The sequence below is a fragment of the Mesocricetus auratus genome, unplaced genomic scaffold (genome assembly GCF_017639785.1).
Source record: "Mesocricetus auratus isolate SY011 unplaced genomic scaffold, BCM_Maur_2.0 Super-Scaffold_100007, whole genome shotgun sequence".
In the NCBI taxonomy this organism is placed as follows: Eukaryota; Metazoa; Chordata; class Mammalia; order Rodentia; family Cricetidae; genus Mesocricetus; species Mesocricetus auratus.
This window is the reverse complement of record NW_024429191.1, coordinates 9987123-10002473: the sequence shown is the minus strand read 5'-3', so window position 1 is coordinate 10002473 and position 15351 is coordinate 9987123. Positions and strand designations below refer to the sequence as shown.

General features: G+C 53.6%; 2 protein-coding genes across 9 annotated transcripts; one reads left to right on the top strand and one right to left on the bottom strand.

Moving 5' to 3' along the window:
- Positions 1 to 3169: 3169 nt before the first annotated feature.
- On the top strand, positions 3170 to 6720 carry Percc1 (proline and glutamate rich with coiled coil 1). Its single transcript, XM_040748321.1, has 3 exons — positions 3170 to 3208; positions 4849 to 5704; positions 6586 to 6720. The coding sequence occupies exon 2, from the start codon at positions 4890 to 4892 to the stop codon at positions 5691 to 5693; it is 804 nt and encodes a 267-aa protein (XP_040604255.1). The 5' UTR covers positions 3170 to 3208; positions 4849 to 4889; the 3' UTR covers positions 5694 to 5704; positions 6586 to 6720.
- On the bottom strand, positions 6552 to 15184 carry Ccdc154 (coiled-coil domain containing 154). 8 transcript variants are annotated; one of them, XM_040748314.1, is made up of 18 exons: positions 15150 to 15184; positions 14797 to 14944; positions 14362 to 14572; positions 14071 to 14260; positions 13831 to 13877; positions 13473 to 13568; positions 13017 to 13140; positions 10920 to 11021; positions 10717 to 10836; positions 10519 to 10646; positions 10084 to 10210; positions 9855 to 9992; positions 8020 to 8139; positions 7821 to 7897; positions 7455 to 7572; positions 7240 to 7326; positions 6780 to 6967; positions 6552 to 6694 (listed from the first exon to the last, which is right to left on the bottom strand). In XM_040748314.1, the coding sequence occupies exons 2-18, from the start codon at positions 14801 to 14803 to the stop codon at positions 6571 to 6573; spliced, it is 2004 nt and encodes a 667-aa protein (XP_040604248.1). In that variant the 5' UTR covers positions 14804 to 14944; positions 15150 to 15184; the 3' UTR covers positions 6552 to 6570. The 8 variants fall into 8 exon arrangements, with proteins under 8 accessions (XP_040604248.1, XP_040604251.1, XP_040604253.1 ...); XM_040748317.1 differs by having other exon boundaries at positions 6878 to 6967; positions 14797 to 15180; XM_040748319.1 differs by having other exon boundaries at positions 8020 to 8055; positions 14797 to 15180.
- Positions 15185 to 15351: the final 167 nt, after the last annotated feature.

Here is a 15351-nt window from a genome sequence, read left to right as displayed (position 1 = left end):
ATGACTTTGTGATGACCTTGGGGATTCTAGCTCCTTGGTGATGGCTCAATCCTGTCAGACTCTCTCCTCTGCTAGGACACTCTGCATACCTCAGCTCATCCATCTACCACCCTGGCCTCACACTAGGCTCTTCCAAAGGCATGCTTTAGCCACACCACACAGGTGGGCCCTTCTTCAGGGCAGAATTGTGTCGCATTTCCTCCCCTTGAAGCACTCAGTCTGAGATTCAGAAAGCCCAAGGCTTGACCAAGTGTGTCAGCCTGCACGCATAGCCTCAGGGTGCCTTTCCCTGCCTCCAGTGCTGGTCAGGGTGGAATGCAGGCCACACCTCAAATGCCCTCCTGGGAGGTACTCTACCCAACTCCCTGAGACCCTGGCTATCCCCAGCAAGGTGCAGGTATGCGGCTGTAGACCCCAGGCCCACCTGTCAGTGATGTCATCCAGCAGTTTCCATCCCTTCCTGGGCCAGCATGTCCTTCTCCCATCCAGCAGTAGAGGGTGACGTGGTTTCAGCTCAGAGCAACTGTACCCCTCTCCCTCATGCCTGGTCCTCCTGCAGGTTTGGGCTTAGGTGGGTGAGAAGGAAGTGGACAGAGCCTGAAGCAGTGCCACCCACGGCCAAGACTGGCGAGTGTTCTTAGATGTCAGAGACTGACATGGTAAGACTGTCGGAGCAGAAGTAGATGGACTCCAGAGTAGAATGGACACTCAAAGCAGGCCTAACCAGGTATACTTCATTCCATGGCAAAAGTCTCATCTGGTACTCACTGGGGTCATGCCCAAGTTTCCTGCCTGAAAAGAGGTAGAAGAGGTCAGAACTGGCAGTAGCTATGCCTTCACCTTCCCCAAGCCTTCCAGTGTCCTGTCAGGTCTATAGGTGGCCTACCCCATGCTGCCCTTCTCCAGACATACACCTAGTCTTTAGATGTGAGCAGCTTTCTAGACATTCATGTCAGAGTGTCAGCCTTGCCTACAGGCTGTTTTGTCACAAGGTCTCTTGTAGCCTAGTGTTCCCTTGAACCTGCTAAGGATGGCCTTGAACTTCAGAATCTCTTGCCTCCACCTCTCAGTGCTAGGATTACAGACATGCAGCATCATGCTCACTTTATATAGCATTGGAGATCTAACTTTGGGTTTTGGGCAAACTAGGTAAGCAGTCTACCAATTTCAGTATATTCCCAATTCAGCCTAGCCCTTAGAGGTTCTCATTCTTAGGACTTTTCATTTCCCTATGGTTTTCCCATGCTGAGTGAGGGGTCCTGACTGCAGTGACCAGGTGTGGAGTATCTTTAGGATTGGTTCCCCTAACCTCTTACCCTCTAGGAGGCACAAACTGATTGAAGTCATCAAGTATGGGCTCGGGGCAGGAAAAGGCTGAAGGCCAGTGTAGTGTGTTGAGAGTATCAGGGGACATACCATCTGCCTGGAGATTAGGATCCTTGCCTAAAGTGGGGGTGGTGTCTGGAATGAGGGAGGGGCCAGGGAAGGTAAATGGTACCCACATCCCTCCCTTAAGACTCCCTGGCCAGGTGAAGAACTGGACTTAGAACAATCAGCAAGTGCTTTGGGCCCAAGATCGTGAAAGCAATGCTGCCACTTTCCTGTCCTTGAAACTAGGCCCCATCAGGAGCCATAGTTGATGACACTTGAATTCACTGGGGGCTGCTGCAGGGCAGCCGAGTGCCCCCGGGGACACATCCTTCCTGGAGGGTACTTGGATCAGCTAGAATAATGTCCCCACTAAATGCATGTTCACCCTAAACCACAGGATGTGAATATATTTGGGAAAAATGTATTTGTTGGTGTGACTAGTGAAGCTTAGGGTGTGCTGGATTAAGGTAGCCCTAAAACCACCGGTGAACAGCCTTGTAAAATTTGCCAGTCAAGCGTGGTGGTGTATGCCTGCAACCCCAGCACTCAGATGGCCACTAGTTTTTGGCCAGCACAAGGTATATCGAAAGACCTTGTCCCAAGGTTTTTGTTTTTGTTTTTTTTTTGTTTTTCTTGGTTTTACGAGACAAGGTTTCTCTGTATTGTTTTGGAGGCTGTCGGTCCAGCCTGGCCTCGAACTCACAGAGATCCGCCTGCCTCTGCCTCCCGAGTGCTGGGATTAAAGGCGTGCGCCACCACCGCCCGGCCCCAAGGTTTTTTAAAAAAGTGAAAGTCTGTGTGAAGATTACAGCATTGATGGTAACAACAGGCTTCAAGACAAGGAACATCAAGTGGCTGGCATCCTTGGGAGCTCCTCAGCTTTCCAGAAGGAACCAGTCTTGCTGACATCTTGGTTTGGACTCTGGCCTCCAGGAGGACAGAGAACAATGTCCTGTTGTTCTAAAACCACCCACTTTGGGGTCAGTGATTAAAGAAGCCAGAGGAAGCTAATACACCACCCAGAAAGGCTGAGGGTCTCAGGAGGACTGGAGACAACAGGCAGGCATTGGAGCCCCCCAACTCTGCTTAGGTACAGGAGCATTCAGAAGGCTTCCAACCAGAGAAGGGAGGTGCCTTGTGCCAACCCCACAAAGGATGCTCAGGACAGTAGTGGGTCCAGTCAGCCTGACTACAATTACAGCTGGGTTTATGGGCAAGTGGGTGGCAGCCACCATTAGAGTCCTCCTCACAGTCCTTACTGGGTTGGTTGACATGGTTATGGTTGATCTCAGCAGCACAAAGGCCCAGAGGCTGGGGAAGCTTAGAAGGAGTCACAAGGGATGCAAGTGTTAGCTCCTATCTTGGACCTGGTGGATGGTTGCATAGCCTCAGTCCCTTCCCCTTGCTCCGTGTCCTGTTGCTACATAGTGTAGTTTATAGCATGCACTGCAGGCAGGATGTCCTCTGGAGAGACATACTCCAGAACTCAAAATAGCATGAAATTTAATTTTCCGCCTATTTGACAAGGCTTGGATGGGGCCCCAATCAGCAGCATAGATAAGGGTCCTCGGGTCCAGGGTGTTGGCCAGCTGGACCCGAGGCAAACACTCCATGGTCCCCAGGCAGGCTGCGTGCAGGTGAGGCCGTCTTCGGGCACTCCCCCCGCGGGGACTCTGGTTGCTGGGCGCTAAAGCAAACGGGATATGTTTGCCCAGTCTGCGATGACAATGCCGTTGCCAAATATTTGCCAGCCTCAGGCAGTTGTGGAGCCCAGCTATAAATGCTTGCACCCCAGGTGGAGGTGGGCCTGCTGAGTGAGCACTGCAGTTCCAGTCAGGTAGGAGCCTGGGTGTGTGGGTTGGAGTCTTCTGGGATGGAGAGGAGAGATGGGGGGGAATTCCTTCCACAGGGAATATGTCTGCCTTGAGTTCTCCACTAGCAGTCATCCTCAAAGACACGTGTCATGACCACTGGGCACCTCCTGGGACAGGAATCCATCAATGTAGGACATCGATGTGGCCAGCCTCTGCTTCCCAGAGTTTCAAGATAGCAGGGAGGGGCTGTGCAGTTTGAACCTGAGGGGATCTGAGCAGGGGGCCACTCATACCCAGGTCCCTGAGAAACAGATCATCCTCTGACACACCTAAGGTACTCCCCTTTCTTTGTGAAGAAGCCTGGTGACTCTAGGATCCAGGTGCAGCCGCTTCAGGGTCTCCAGCCAGGAAGAGCCGTTTTACCCTCCCAGCCATGTCCTCTTCCTCACTCATCACTGGTCCTTCGGGCTTTTTGAACCTGCACAGCAATTAGTGGGGTTCACTCCTTTAGGAATCCTTCATCTGTCCCCACAACCCTTAGCAGGAGGTCTGGGTGGGAGGCACTCAGGTATCCTCACATGGTGGTCAGGTATCAAATTAAAACCCAGGGCTAGCTGGTCGTGGTGGCTCATGCCTATCATCCCTCCATTCAGGAGATGAAAGCAGGGTTGATGCAGGTTCTCCCAAGTGAGTCTCCTTTCTTTTTTTCTGTTTTTCTAGACAGTTTCTCTGTATAGCCCTGGTTGTCCTTGTACTCACTCTATAGACCAGGCTGGCTTCAAACTCTGAGATCTGCCTGCCTCTGCCTCCTGAGTACTGAGAGAATAAAGGCGTGTGCCACCATGCCTAGTTTGAGGACACCCCCCTTTTTTGTTTTTTCAAGACAGTGTTTCTCTGTGTTGCTCTGGCTGTCCTGTAACTCACTCTGTAGACCAGGCTGGCCTCAAACTCACAGAGATCCACCTACCTCTGCCTCCTGAGTGCTGGGATTAAAGGCATGCACCACCACTGTCTGGCTTGACCCTTTTCTTTAAAAACAAGGATCCCTACCCAGGAATGGTGACACATGTCCTTAATCCCAGAACTCTGGAGGCAGGGACAGGCAGGTCTGTGTGAGTCTGAAGCCAGACCAGTTTACATAGCAAGTTCCAGGACAGCCAGGACTAGGAGAGAGACCCTATCTCAAAACAAAAGAAAACCAAACCAAACAAAAGCAGAAAAAAAACTAAACCCCAACAATGTCCCTCCTCAGAAAAGAACTGCAGAGCTGTGACTGTAGCTAGGTAAGAACCAGGTTGGGTGGGGCTTTTTGGCCACTACAGCCCTTGAAGCTCTCCATAGCATCTGCCAGGGTTCTGGACCTGTGAAGGTGCTGTCCTGTCTCCACAGTGATCCCTGCCTGTCCGGGTAGTACTCATCTCTAACTTCTGCATCTCCTACCCTACTCTGTGTCCTGCATGGTCACAGCTGTGGTGGTTCTAATGGTTCCTCTGCACCACGACGGCCCCACCTACACCAGAGGATCCTGTACACCCACATCTCTGAGCTCAGGGATCAGAACAAGAAAGAGCGAGGCAGCCTTTCCAGGATCATACATTCAGGCTGTGTCCAGTGGGCACTGCCGGTCCTAACTTGCCAACCCACCCCTTTGCTTTCCTCCTAGCTTGTGTCTGCTATCGCAGGACCATCCCCCAAATTAACAAGATGGCTGCTGGTGTGATACGGTCTGTCTGTGACTTCCGGTTGCCCCTACCATCACATCAGCCCTTCCTGCCCACAGATCTGGAGGCTCCGGAAACTTCTGAAGAGGAAGAAGAGGAGGAGGAAGATGAGGAAGAGGGAGACCAGGAGCTGCAAGATAAGGGGCCACACGGCTGCAGCCCAGACTCCCAGAGCTCAGGAGTGGCCCCCCAGAGTCCCAGCAGCCCTGAGACCCCAATGCAGCTGCTGCGCTTCTCAGAGCTCATCAGTGGCGACATTCAGCGGTACTTTGGACGCAAGGACACAGGGCAAGACCCAGATGCCCAAGACGTCTATTCTGACAGCCAACCAGCCAGCTGCTCTGCCAGGGACCTCTACTATGCTGACCTGGTATGCCTGGCCCAGGATGGGCCCCCAGAGGATGAGGAGGCTGCTGAGCAAAGTGTGCATGTGCCCCGGGGGCCTGAGGGTCAGATGCACAGGTCGAGCCATCGAGGAGACAGGGTGCCACCGCTGGGCCCCCTGGCTGAGCTCTTTGACTATGGGCTTCGGCAGTTCTCCAGGCCCAGAGTGTCAGCTTGCCAAAGACTGAGGCTAGAGCGGAAGTATAGCCACATTACCCCCATGACCCAAAGGAAATTGCCTCCATCCTTCTGGAAGGAGCCTGTGCCTAATCCACTAGGCTTACTGCATCCTGGCACACCAGATTTTAGTGATCTGCTGGCCAGTTGGTCTGCTGAGGGTAGCTCCGAGCTGCAGAGTGGAGGCACTCAGGCCATGGAGGAGACACAGCTGACTGAGGTGTAGTGAGTATACAGGTAAGGAATGTGCTGGGGCAGCAGTGACCCTTTTGAAGACACCCAGCCTCTCCTTCCTGTAGCCCTGGCACCTCCCTATTGGGTCTATTCAGGTAGCAATGCGCTTGGCTCCCCCCTCAAGAGGAGAGCAGACCCGAGAGGATCTGGGTTCATCCTGAGCCTGGAATTGCTGCCACCAGCAGTGGGTAGGGAAAGCAAATGCTTGTCTAGACCTGGCCATACATGGCTACAGCTCTTGGAGGACCCACTGTATACAGCAGACCTCAGAACTCTGCCCACAGGAAGTGGACAGAACTCAGGCAAGAAATGAGAGTCACTTGCACACATGTCCCTCTGGGGAGACCCATTCTTTACCAAGTCAGCCCCAAGATTCAAGGTGGCAAAGGGCGGCTGGGTTGGGGACCAAACAAGGCCAGCCCTCTCACTGTCTCTCTCTGTAGGTCCAGAGCTGATGATTCCATGTGCCATCTCCTCAGCAAGGACTGGGAGTTTCACGCAAAGTGCAGGCTTTCTTGAGAGGCTAGAAGAGGGACACTGCTTGATCACACAAAGAAACATAGATGTTGACCCTCCAGTGTTAATGGGCAGCTGGGCAGGGGTGAGGCTGATCTGAGGACTCTCACAGGTAGCAGGGGTGGGTCCTGACAGGTGTGGCTCGGGTGCCTCCATCCAGAAATTCCAGGAAAGGTGATAAAAGTGCCCGGGGCTAAGCAGGGCAGGATGGGTCCTTCAGGGTCAAACAACTTAGGCCTTCTATTTGCTCCCTCTCACTGCCTGATGCCCTTGCCAGGCCTATGAGCTGTGAAAAATCTATTCCATCAGATAACAGGAGACTCTGACCCCAGTATGTTAAAGAACTGGCGTGTTTATTTCTGGGACAGGGTCAGAGACGTGATCTGGACTGCAGGCTTCCAGTGGGTCATCTCCGAGATTGCTCCTGGCCTTTGATGGACCACCAAGTTCAAGAGGACTGTCTTCCACTGAAGCCACCTGCCCAGAGACACAGCTCATACACAACACACCTCCTTGTGGCTGGGCTGCTACCCTTGGGAGACCCAGGCTTTCAGCTGCCCACCTCACAGCCTGATACACGCCCCAGGAGTTCACAGGGACCAGCTCGCCCAGGGCTAGGTCCTTGATGAAGAACCGCTGCCTCACCAGGGACATGAATACCCGCTTGCTGCCCAGTGTCAGCGGCCAGGGGCCCTCCTCGCTCCACAGGCTCAGCATGCTCTCACGCAGAGTTGCAATTTCCTCTGTGCGCTGCAAATGCAGAGATGTGGTGTTAACGGGACCCATGGGAGATGAGACAACTGCAGAGAAATGGGGATGGATCACAGGGGTGGGCAGAGGATGTGTGTAAGTGGGGATATCTTCTATGGAGGAAGCCCAGCAGTAGGCCCTCATCTCCAGGAAACACTGTTCAGCACCACCCAGCTAGCAAACTGCTTGGGCCCCAAGGAGACGGGAGAAGAGAGACTTGGTGCAGGCTAGCAGAGAGTGAGTGATCAGTGGTTTTCCAAGTTTCCTCTCACCAGCTTGGTCTCGTTATTAAACTTCAGGTTCTGGATGGTCTTGTTGGCCTGGAGGCTGTTCTCTAACTTTATCATTTGCTTCTGAAACTAAACACAGCTCCAATCATGGGTAGACATGGACTACTGATGTCCAGATGTACCCATTACTACAGAATCACCAACACCTGGAGGTTAGGGAAATGGATGCAAGAGGCTTCCTGGGGCCCAAGGGGTACCGTGGCCAGTTGGCCCTGGATCTCCGCAATCTTCCGTCCAGGGTTCTCCTCCTTCAGAAACTGCACAGACATCAGCAGGGTGGCTAGCTCCTGTCGCACAGCCTCAACCTCAAACTCTCTGTGGGCACCAAGGGCTGGTTGTAGGGGAGTCCCAGAGCCCAAGAAAGAAGGCAAGGCTATCACAAGGCTAAACTTGAGTGCATGCAGGTTATAGCACAGGAGGTAGAGCCCAGGTGGGCCTGGCTGGGGAAAGGGCAAGCATGGGTGCAGAGGTGCAGGGCTTGGAAGAGTACTGTGGGGATCAGTGACAATCCGGAGGTCCCAAGTTTCTGTGCCTCCCAGTGGCCTGGGAGGCTTCAAACCTACCTGGTCTTGCCCTCAGCAGAGATCTTCAGGTCCACATCATTCTTGAGAAGAACACATTTGTTGGAGATACTTTCTATCTGAAATGTGGAAGATGTAGGAGCCCAAGGTGACTCAGCACAGCCACCTGGGAGCACCAGGCTAGTTCAAGCGCAGCCAGGGCCTGGATCCTCAAGGCTAGCTGCATCCTGGCCTTACCCACCTGCTGGGGCAGGCTGTTCACTTTTTCTTGCATCTCCTGCAAGTGAGTTGAGACCTCTTTCAACCACTGGGCATGATTCTGTAGGGACTCCCTCTCCATGCCTTCCCAAGCAGCCTGCACCTACAATTTCAACATCGGTGAGGGATGGTACACAGATGGATAGACAGGGCTGACTGAAGTCAGAGGCAGAGTGTCTGACTCTGAGCATGTTTGTATATAGACCCACAGGTGGCCTGGTTTGTATATAAACAGCCTGGCCAGACACTGCAGAGCACAGAGATGCCAGACCTATGGTCTTCCCAGCCAAGGCTAGCCAGCTGAACAGAGTCATGTCTTTGAAGAGGTGACAGTTGGTAGAGAGAGGAACAGAGAAGAGATTGGCCACACTGCAGGAGGGTACAGACACTGTGGTCAAAGGACCCTGTTGGCAGCAACTCTGGCCATACATGCACAGAAGGGTTGCAGAGCCAGCCAAGATGGGGGGATTCAGAGGAAATGTTCACAGGAGCTGCAAAGGAGAACAGCCCCGTGTCTATCGGCAGAGAAGCAAGCAGAGCATGGCCTGTCCGCTTGAGGGAACGTTATCCAGCTGTAAAGGGATGAAGCATGGGTCCACACAACAGCGAGGACCCATGAGGGCAGCTTAAGAGAGAAGGCTGGGGTGACAGGGATGGGATGAAGGGCCTGCAGCACACAAATCAGAGCTGGAGGGGGAGAAGAGAGACTCTGGGGTTTCTATCTGAAGTAGTGAAATAACTTTGAAGCTGACTTGGCTTTTCTATGGATGTGTTTTAGTTAGGGTTAGGGTTGAGCTCAGACATGTGATCCCAACACTCAGGAGGCGAGGCAGGAAAACTGACTATGAGGCCAGCCTAGGCCACATGGCAAGACCCTCTCTTAAAACACAAAAACCAAATGGGAGGAGGTGAGGGGTGGGAGGAAGCGAGGGGGACAGGAAGAGGGGTGGGAGGGAGAACTGTGGTTGGAATGTAAAATGAAATAAAAAACTGAAAAAAAAAACCAAAACAACAACAATAAAAATAATAATGGGCTGAAGGAACGGCTCAGCAGTTAAAAGCACATGCTGCTCTTCCAGAGGACCGGAGTTTGGTTCCCAGTATCCATGTTGGGTGGCTCACAACCACTGTAACTTCAGCTTCAGGAGACTGATGCCCTCTTCTGGTCTGAGCGCTCATATACATGTGGTATGTACACATAGACATATAAATAAAAATATATAGAAGAAACTCAAATAAATATAAAACCGAATAAAATCCACCTGTTTTTTGGTTTTTCGAGACAGGGTTTCTGTGTGTAACAGCCCTGGCCATCCTGGAACTCACTCTGTAGACCAGGCTGGCCTCAAACTCACAAAGATCCATCTGCCTCTACCTCCTGAGTGCTGAGATTAAAGCTGTGGCAAAAGGTGATTTTTTTTTTCTTTGTCAAGCAGGGTTTCTGGTTGGCCTGGAATTCATTGTGTAGAACAGGCTGACCTAGAACTCATAGAGATCAACCTGAGTCTTCCTCCCAAGGGCTGGGATTAAAGGAATGAGCCACCACCACTGCTGGACTGAAAGAGGGAGGAATTGTAGGAAGGAAGGAGGGAGGGAAGGAGAAAGAGAGGGAAAGAGAAAGAAGAGAAAGAGAGAGAGAGAGAGAGAGACAGACAGAGAGAGAGAGAGAGAGAGAGAGAGAGAGAGAGAGAGAGAGCACGAGCGAGCATGGCAAGGGCTGGGAGTCCTGAAGGAGCCACCCTGCCTGATTCAGAGGATCGGTCTTTATCCTGGCCCCACCGTCTTTACTGCCCTTCCTTATGGGCCTGTCCACCTCACCTGAGACAGCTTCAGGCCTAATGTTTGCTCCTGCAGGTCTAACTTCCAGTTGAGAGCTAGATAGTGGTCACTCAGGTCCTTCAGCTGCTGGTCCAGCCCTGCCATCGACCCCTCTAGGACCTGGCTCTTCTCTTGGAGCTGCATGAGACAGTATGGGATCAGGGAGGCTCTGGCTAGATGCCTGTGTACACAGGGATTCCTGCCGACCACCACTCCCTCAGCCGCTTACCAGCTGCAGTGCACCCTGCGTTTCCTGCTGGGCTAGCTGGCCAGCCATCTGCACAGCCTCCAGATTCTCGTGGACATACGAGGCCAGCTCCCCGGCCTGGCTCTCCTCCAAACTCACCTTGGCCTCCCTGCATATTGATGCTCAAATTGTCCGTTCCCATCGGTCAATGAGGGGACCTGGTTGCTAGCTCTGGGACCTTCCAGGTGATTTTGTGAACCAGAGGATGGGTGCTACCCAGCAGGGGCTCTGAGTGAGGGTCAGGGTGGAGGAACAGCCGCTCTAGCAGAGGCCTGCTAGACTGACATAACCTGTCCTACTGGCCTAATGTTTAACTCACAACTGTAGGGGTTGAGGCAGGGCATTCCCCAGCTGAGCTCAGCCAGTGGTTAGCTGAGCAAGGGTCTGGGTGGCCCACTGTCCTGATATGACACCCACCGAGCCTTCTGTTCAGCCAGCAGGACACGATTCAGCGACACCTGGTTTTGTCGCACAAACTTGGTCAGATAGACCACGGCTTTGTCCAGGCCCCGGCACTGCTCCAGCAGGCGGCCCTCCTCCTCCTGCTGTGGCAGAAGTGACCCTGAGCCTTGCTGACCCCCCCATCTCCCACACCACCTGGCCACCCAGGCCCACCTCACGATGTGCCCGCAGACGCTCCTCCATCAGTTCCTGTAGCTTCTTCCAGCGGCTTTCCAGTTCCTCTCGAAGGCTGCTTTCTGCCATGAGTCGTGCGCTCTCTGAAGACTTCATTCTCTGTGGAGACAGCACTGGCCGCTGTGAATTTGTGACCCACCGGGGCAATCCATGAGGACACTGGGTCCCGCCCAGGCCCTCACCTGCTCCATGGCCAGGAAACACTTCTGCAGAAAACTGCATAGTTTGGCCTCCCTCTTTAGGAAGCGGATGCTCATCTCCTCACCGAATTCAGTCACCTGGTCCTGGGAGGGGTCACATGGTCACCTGAAGCCTCCCCACTGGATGTCCTTCCCTACCTGGCGCATCCACCCTCGCACCCAGATCCCATTCCCTCCATGTTCCAGTCCCTGCACAGGAGGCTGCATGCATTGGACAGACAGGACCCACTGTCCTCTGAACACTAGCTCATGGGCCAGGAAGGGACCTAAAGGTCAAGGTCACAGGAGTTCAGACAATGCAGCGCACATTCAGAGCTCCAATGTATCAGGGAAGGTTGTGCAATGGGCCCTGAAACCCATGCTGAGCCGGAGCTTCAGTAAGAGAAGCAGGTGTGAAGACACCCCCACTATGTGAGAGCATCCCCACCCATGTGGGAACACCCCATTCACAGGAAGGGGGTGGGAGGGAAACTAGATGTAACCCTTTGCCTTCTCTCTATGCTGCCCTCCTATTGCCCTGAGGGCCTGAAGGCACAGGACAGAGGTTCGAGGCCCAACCCAGCCTTCTGTCCTTCCTCCTCACACCCTCTGTAGTACAGTTGTCTCCTTTAGGACTAGGCATAGCCAGTGCCATTATGGAGTTGAGCATCTGTGGTGATGATCTCTTGAGAACTTGGTCCACAATCACAGCTATGAGAAACAGCTCTAAGGAGATAGCTCTGTTTTAGAGGCTGTTCTGGAACTCGCTCTGTAGTCCAGGCTGGCCTCGAGTGCTGGGATTAAAGGCATGTGCCACCAACTCCCAGCCCTCAGCCACTTTTTCTGTTTGGTTTTTGTTGTTGTTGTTGTTTGTTTTTCAAGACAGGGTTTCTCTGTATTGTTTTGGAGGCTGGAACTCGCTTGGTAGACCAGGCTGGTCTCGAACTCACAGAGATCTACCTGCCTGTGCCTCCCAAGTGCTGGGATTAAAGGCATGCGCCACTTTTTCTGAAGGACCAAAAAGCAAACATTTCAAGCTTACAGGGTCTCCTCTGAAGCCTCCAAACTCTTGTCCAAAGTCGCCACTGCCACTATGTTAAACAAATGTTCATGGCTCTGTGCCAACCAAGCCTTATTACAAAAACAGGTATTGGGTGTAAAGTCCTGACACCATTGCTGAAGACCCCGCAAAGGGCCTGAACCCTCCCTGCCAAGGAATCCTTATCCCTAAGCTCCTGTGCTCTCGATGATGCCAATGTATCAGCTTCCCAGCAGCTCTGAGGGGGATGCCACTACCCTGGGCAGCAAAACTATGTTGGGACAGCTGGAAGTGTGCACTGGCCGCCCCATCCTGTGAGGAGCTGGACACTTAGAACAGCAGCTGTAGTCACTGGTCTCTGAGCCAAGGAGCTGGATGGCAGGCATGTGTAACCATTCTCCAGCCCCATGAGGCCCCTCTTAAGGGTACCACGCAGAAGGCAGAACAAGCTGCCCTGGGGATTTGTGACTCCTACTTGAGGGAAATGCTAAAACGGAAAAAAGCTGCAAAAGGGACTTTAGGACCAGATGTCCTTTTCTGATAGTTCACCGAGACGGTAAGAGGCCCCTGCTCGCCGGGTGTTGGTGGCGCACGCCTTTAATCCCAGCACTCGGGAGGCAGAGGCAGGCGGATCTTTGTGAGTTCGAGGCCAGCCTGGTCTACAGAGTGAGTTCCAGGACAGCCTCCAAAACAATACAGAGAAACCCTGTCTCAAAAAAACAAAACAAAACAAAACAAAAAAGAGGCCCCTCCTCCTTGCCCGTGCCTTCTGTTTCCCCAACCATAGCAACACAGCACTTGAAACGTGGCTGTGTGACAGCAGAAGTAAGTTTTCGATGCCTGAGAAGGCAGCTAAGGTCAGTGAATGGGCAATGCCAGGTGGGATGGGAGGTTACCAAATCAGACAGAGCAGTACTGGTGAGCCTTTGTGTTATCGTGTAGACGGACACAAAAAACTGCAGGAAGGGAGACCCATTGATGGCAAAGCCATAGGCTAGGGACACTGGAGACCTTCTGATGACTCCTGCCGAGGCTAGCTAGGCCTGGATTTCAAGAGGTACCTGCATCTTGGCCAACCCATGGTCCACCTTTTGGCTGGTGTCCTCCTGGTTCTTTTGTAGGGTGCTGCAGGCTGCTCCCCGGCCCTTCTCCTCTTGCCTCAGCAAGTCAGTCAGCTTGGTCACCCTAGAGGCAGTAGGTGCGGGAACACCAACTCAGCTGGAGAACCACAGGGAGGCTGGTGGGCTTTGGGACCCTAGGTTCTTCTTAGGCTGGGGAACACAACCTGCCCAGGTAACACATGGAAGTGGAAATAGACCTTGGAGTCCCTAGTGAGGGCAAGTGACCAAACAGAGAGAGGAAGGTGGGCACCCCAGTAGTCAGCAGTTCTAATGGCAGAGGATGGCCCACTGGTGGCACTAGGGCATAGGGCAGGTAGGACCTCAGCCTCAGGTAGGCCTGAGACTCCTAATGTGTATACAAAGCTGGTTTGGAGCCAGTCCAGGGAATTGGCCCACCTGAGGTTTATCTCCTGCTCGGAACATTTTCGTTCTGAGTCCTGTAGCACCTGTGTCCTCCTGATCTGTGTCAAAGCCTCTCGGACTTCCACCAGCCTGGGATAAGGAGTTGCCCTGCCAGCCCCAGAGCAACTAGGCAGCATTTATTGCTGCAGGTCTAGCCACGGGGCCCTGAAACCAGTCTCCCACCGCCTGTACAGTGCAGACCCCAATCTGGGTTGGACTATGATATGCATCATTTACTTAAACAAGACTAACCAGGGGAAAATACACCCACATGGGCCCTAACACCTGCTACTCCTGGGAAGCGTGGGCCCCAGTCCCTCCCACTGAAGCTTATCCTTGTCTCTCTGTGTACCTTTTGTCCAGGACTTGTATCTGGTTCTGGCTCTGGGGCCCAGACAACTGCAAGGAGGAGGAAAGAGGGACTAGGCAGGCCAAGTCTGCTGCCTACGAAGTCCTTCCAGTACTGATGAGGGTGGACGTGTAGGAGCCAGGGCGTAGAGCCACCGGGATTAGTAGGGTCAGGGTCCAGGAAGCTATTCCAAGACCAGGAAAGGGTGGCTTGCTTATGCCTGCGCTCCGCCTAAGGCCTCACCTCTAGCGCCTCCTTCTCAGGGCTCCAAGCTGCCTGCTGCACTTCTTGCCTCAGCTGTCGCAGCTCTGAGGCCTGCAGCTGCACACGGGCACGAACCTGCAGGAGCTCACGGAGCAGGCCCAGTGTGGCCTGCTCACAACGTTCCTTGTGCCTCCTCAGGTGAACCACCTCAGCCTGCAGCTCGGCTACCCTGGTCAGGGCCAGAGCAGCTGGGTCAAGCAAACTGAGCCTCTCTTAAAGATTAACTCCCTCAGTGTGTCATCTCCCTGTTTCTCATACTGTGAGGCTCACCACTGTTCCAGCTGTTTCCGCTGCTTAGGGGTGTCATGTTCAGGGACCAAGGAGCTGGACGCCAGGCCACCACACTCATACCTCTCTGAGGTTTCCACACTCAAGGGCTCAGGGCTGGCTAGGCCTTCTGTTAAGAGAAGCTCCAGGTCCTCGAGCGTGACCGTGCTCAGTTGTGAAGGTGAAAGCCCTGGTGAGGGACTGTCGGCTGGCTCTGGAAGGAGGCACCTCGGGAGCTCATGCACAGGAACAGTTAGCAGTTCCTATAATCTTGCTCAATGCCATCCTGAGCCCAGCTCTTGCTGAGTCAGAGGCCAGGAGGGGTGGAGGGCCGGGAGGGAGGACATAGAGTTCTGGGAAGCAAGAGTAGCCAGCTCTATCAGCCCCAGTGAGGTTCAGAAGCAGGACTGCTCTGCATATCCCATCCCCTCCACTCACCTGACATGGCTTCACCAGCAGTTACTACCTGTAGTTCAGGTTACGGTATCAGCGCCTATGTGACTGCCCAGAATTGGACATCAAGGCCAGGGTGGCTGAGAGGTTGGCTGGAGGGAAGCAAGTAACCCAGGCCAGGAAGCTGCAGGGACTGGGGACAGATGGAGGGACAGAAGGCTTTCGGCCAGAGTAGGTAAGGACTTAGAGGTTGTGGGACTTAGGGAGGTGAGTAAAAGGAAAGGTCTTTGGGAAGAAGGTGGGGTCAGGATGGAGACTGTGGCCCTCTGGGAGAAGATGAGTCAAGAGGCTGGGGGCCCCTGAGAGCAGTATGAGATAGTGCGCTCCTGCCCTTATACCTGCCTCAGCTGAGTTAGTCTAGAACCTTCTTTTTCTCTCCAGAACCCTATGACTTCATGGCCAACTGCCAATGGAACCTGGGTCCTCATTTACCCTGTCCTACAGCCTCCCTAACTTCTGGATGCTGGAAGGAGGCGGGGGGGCGGGATGGACGGACTATGAGGCATCCCTCTTGCAAAAGGGCCTCTTCTGGTTATGGCC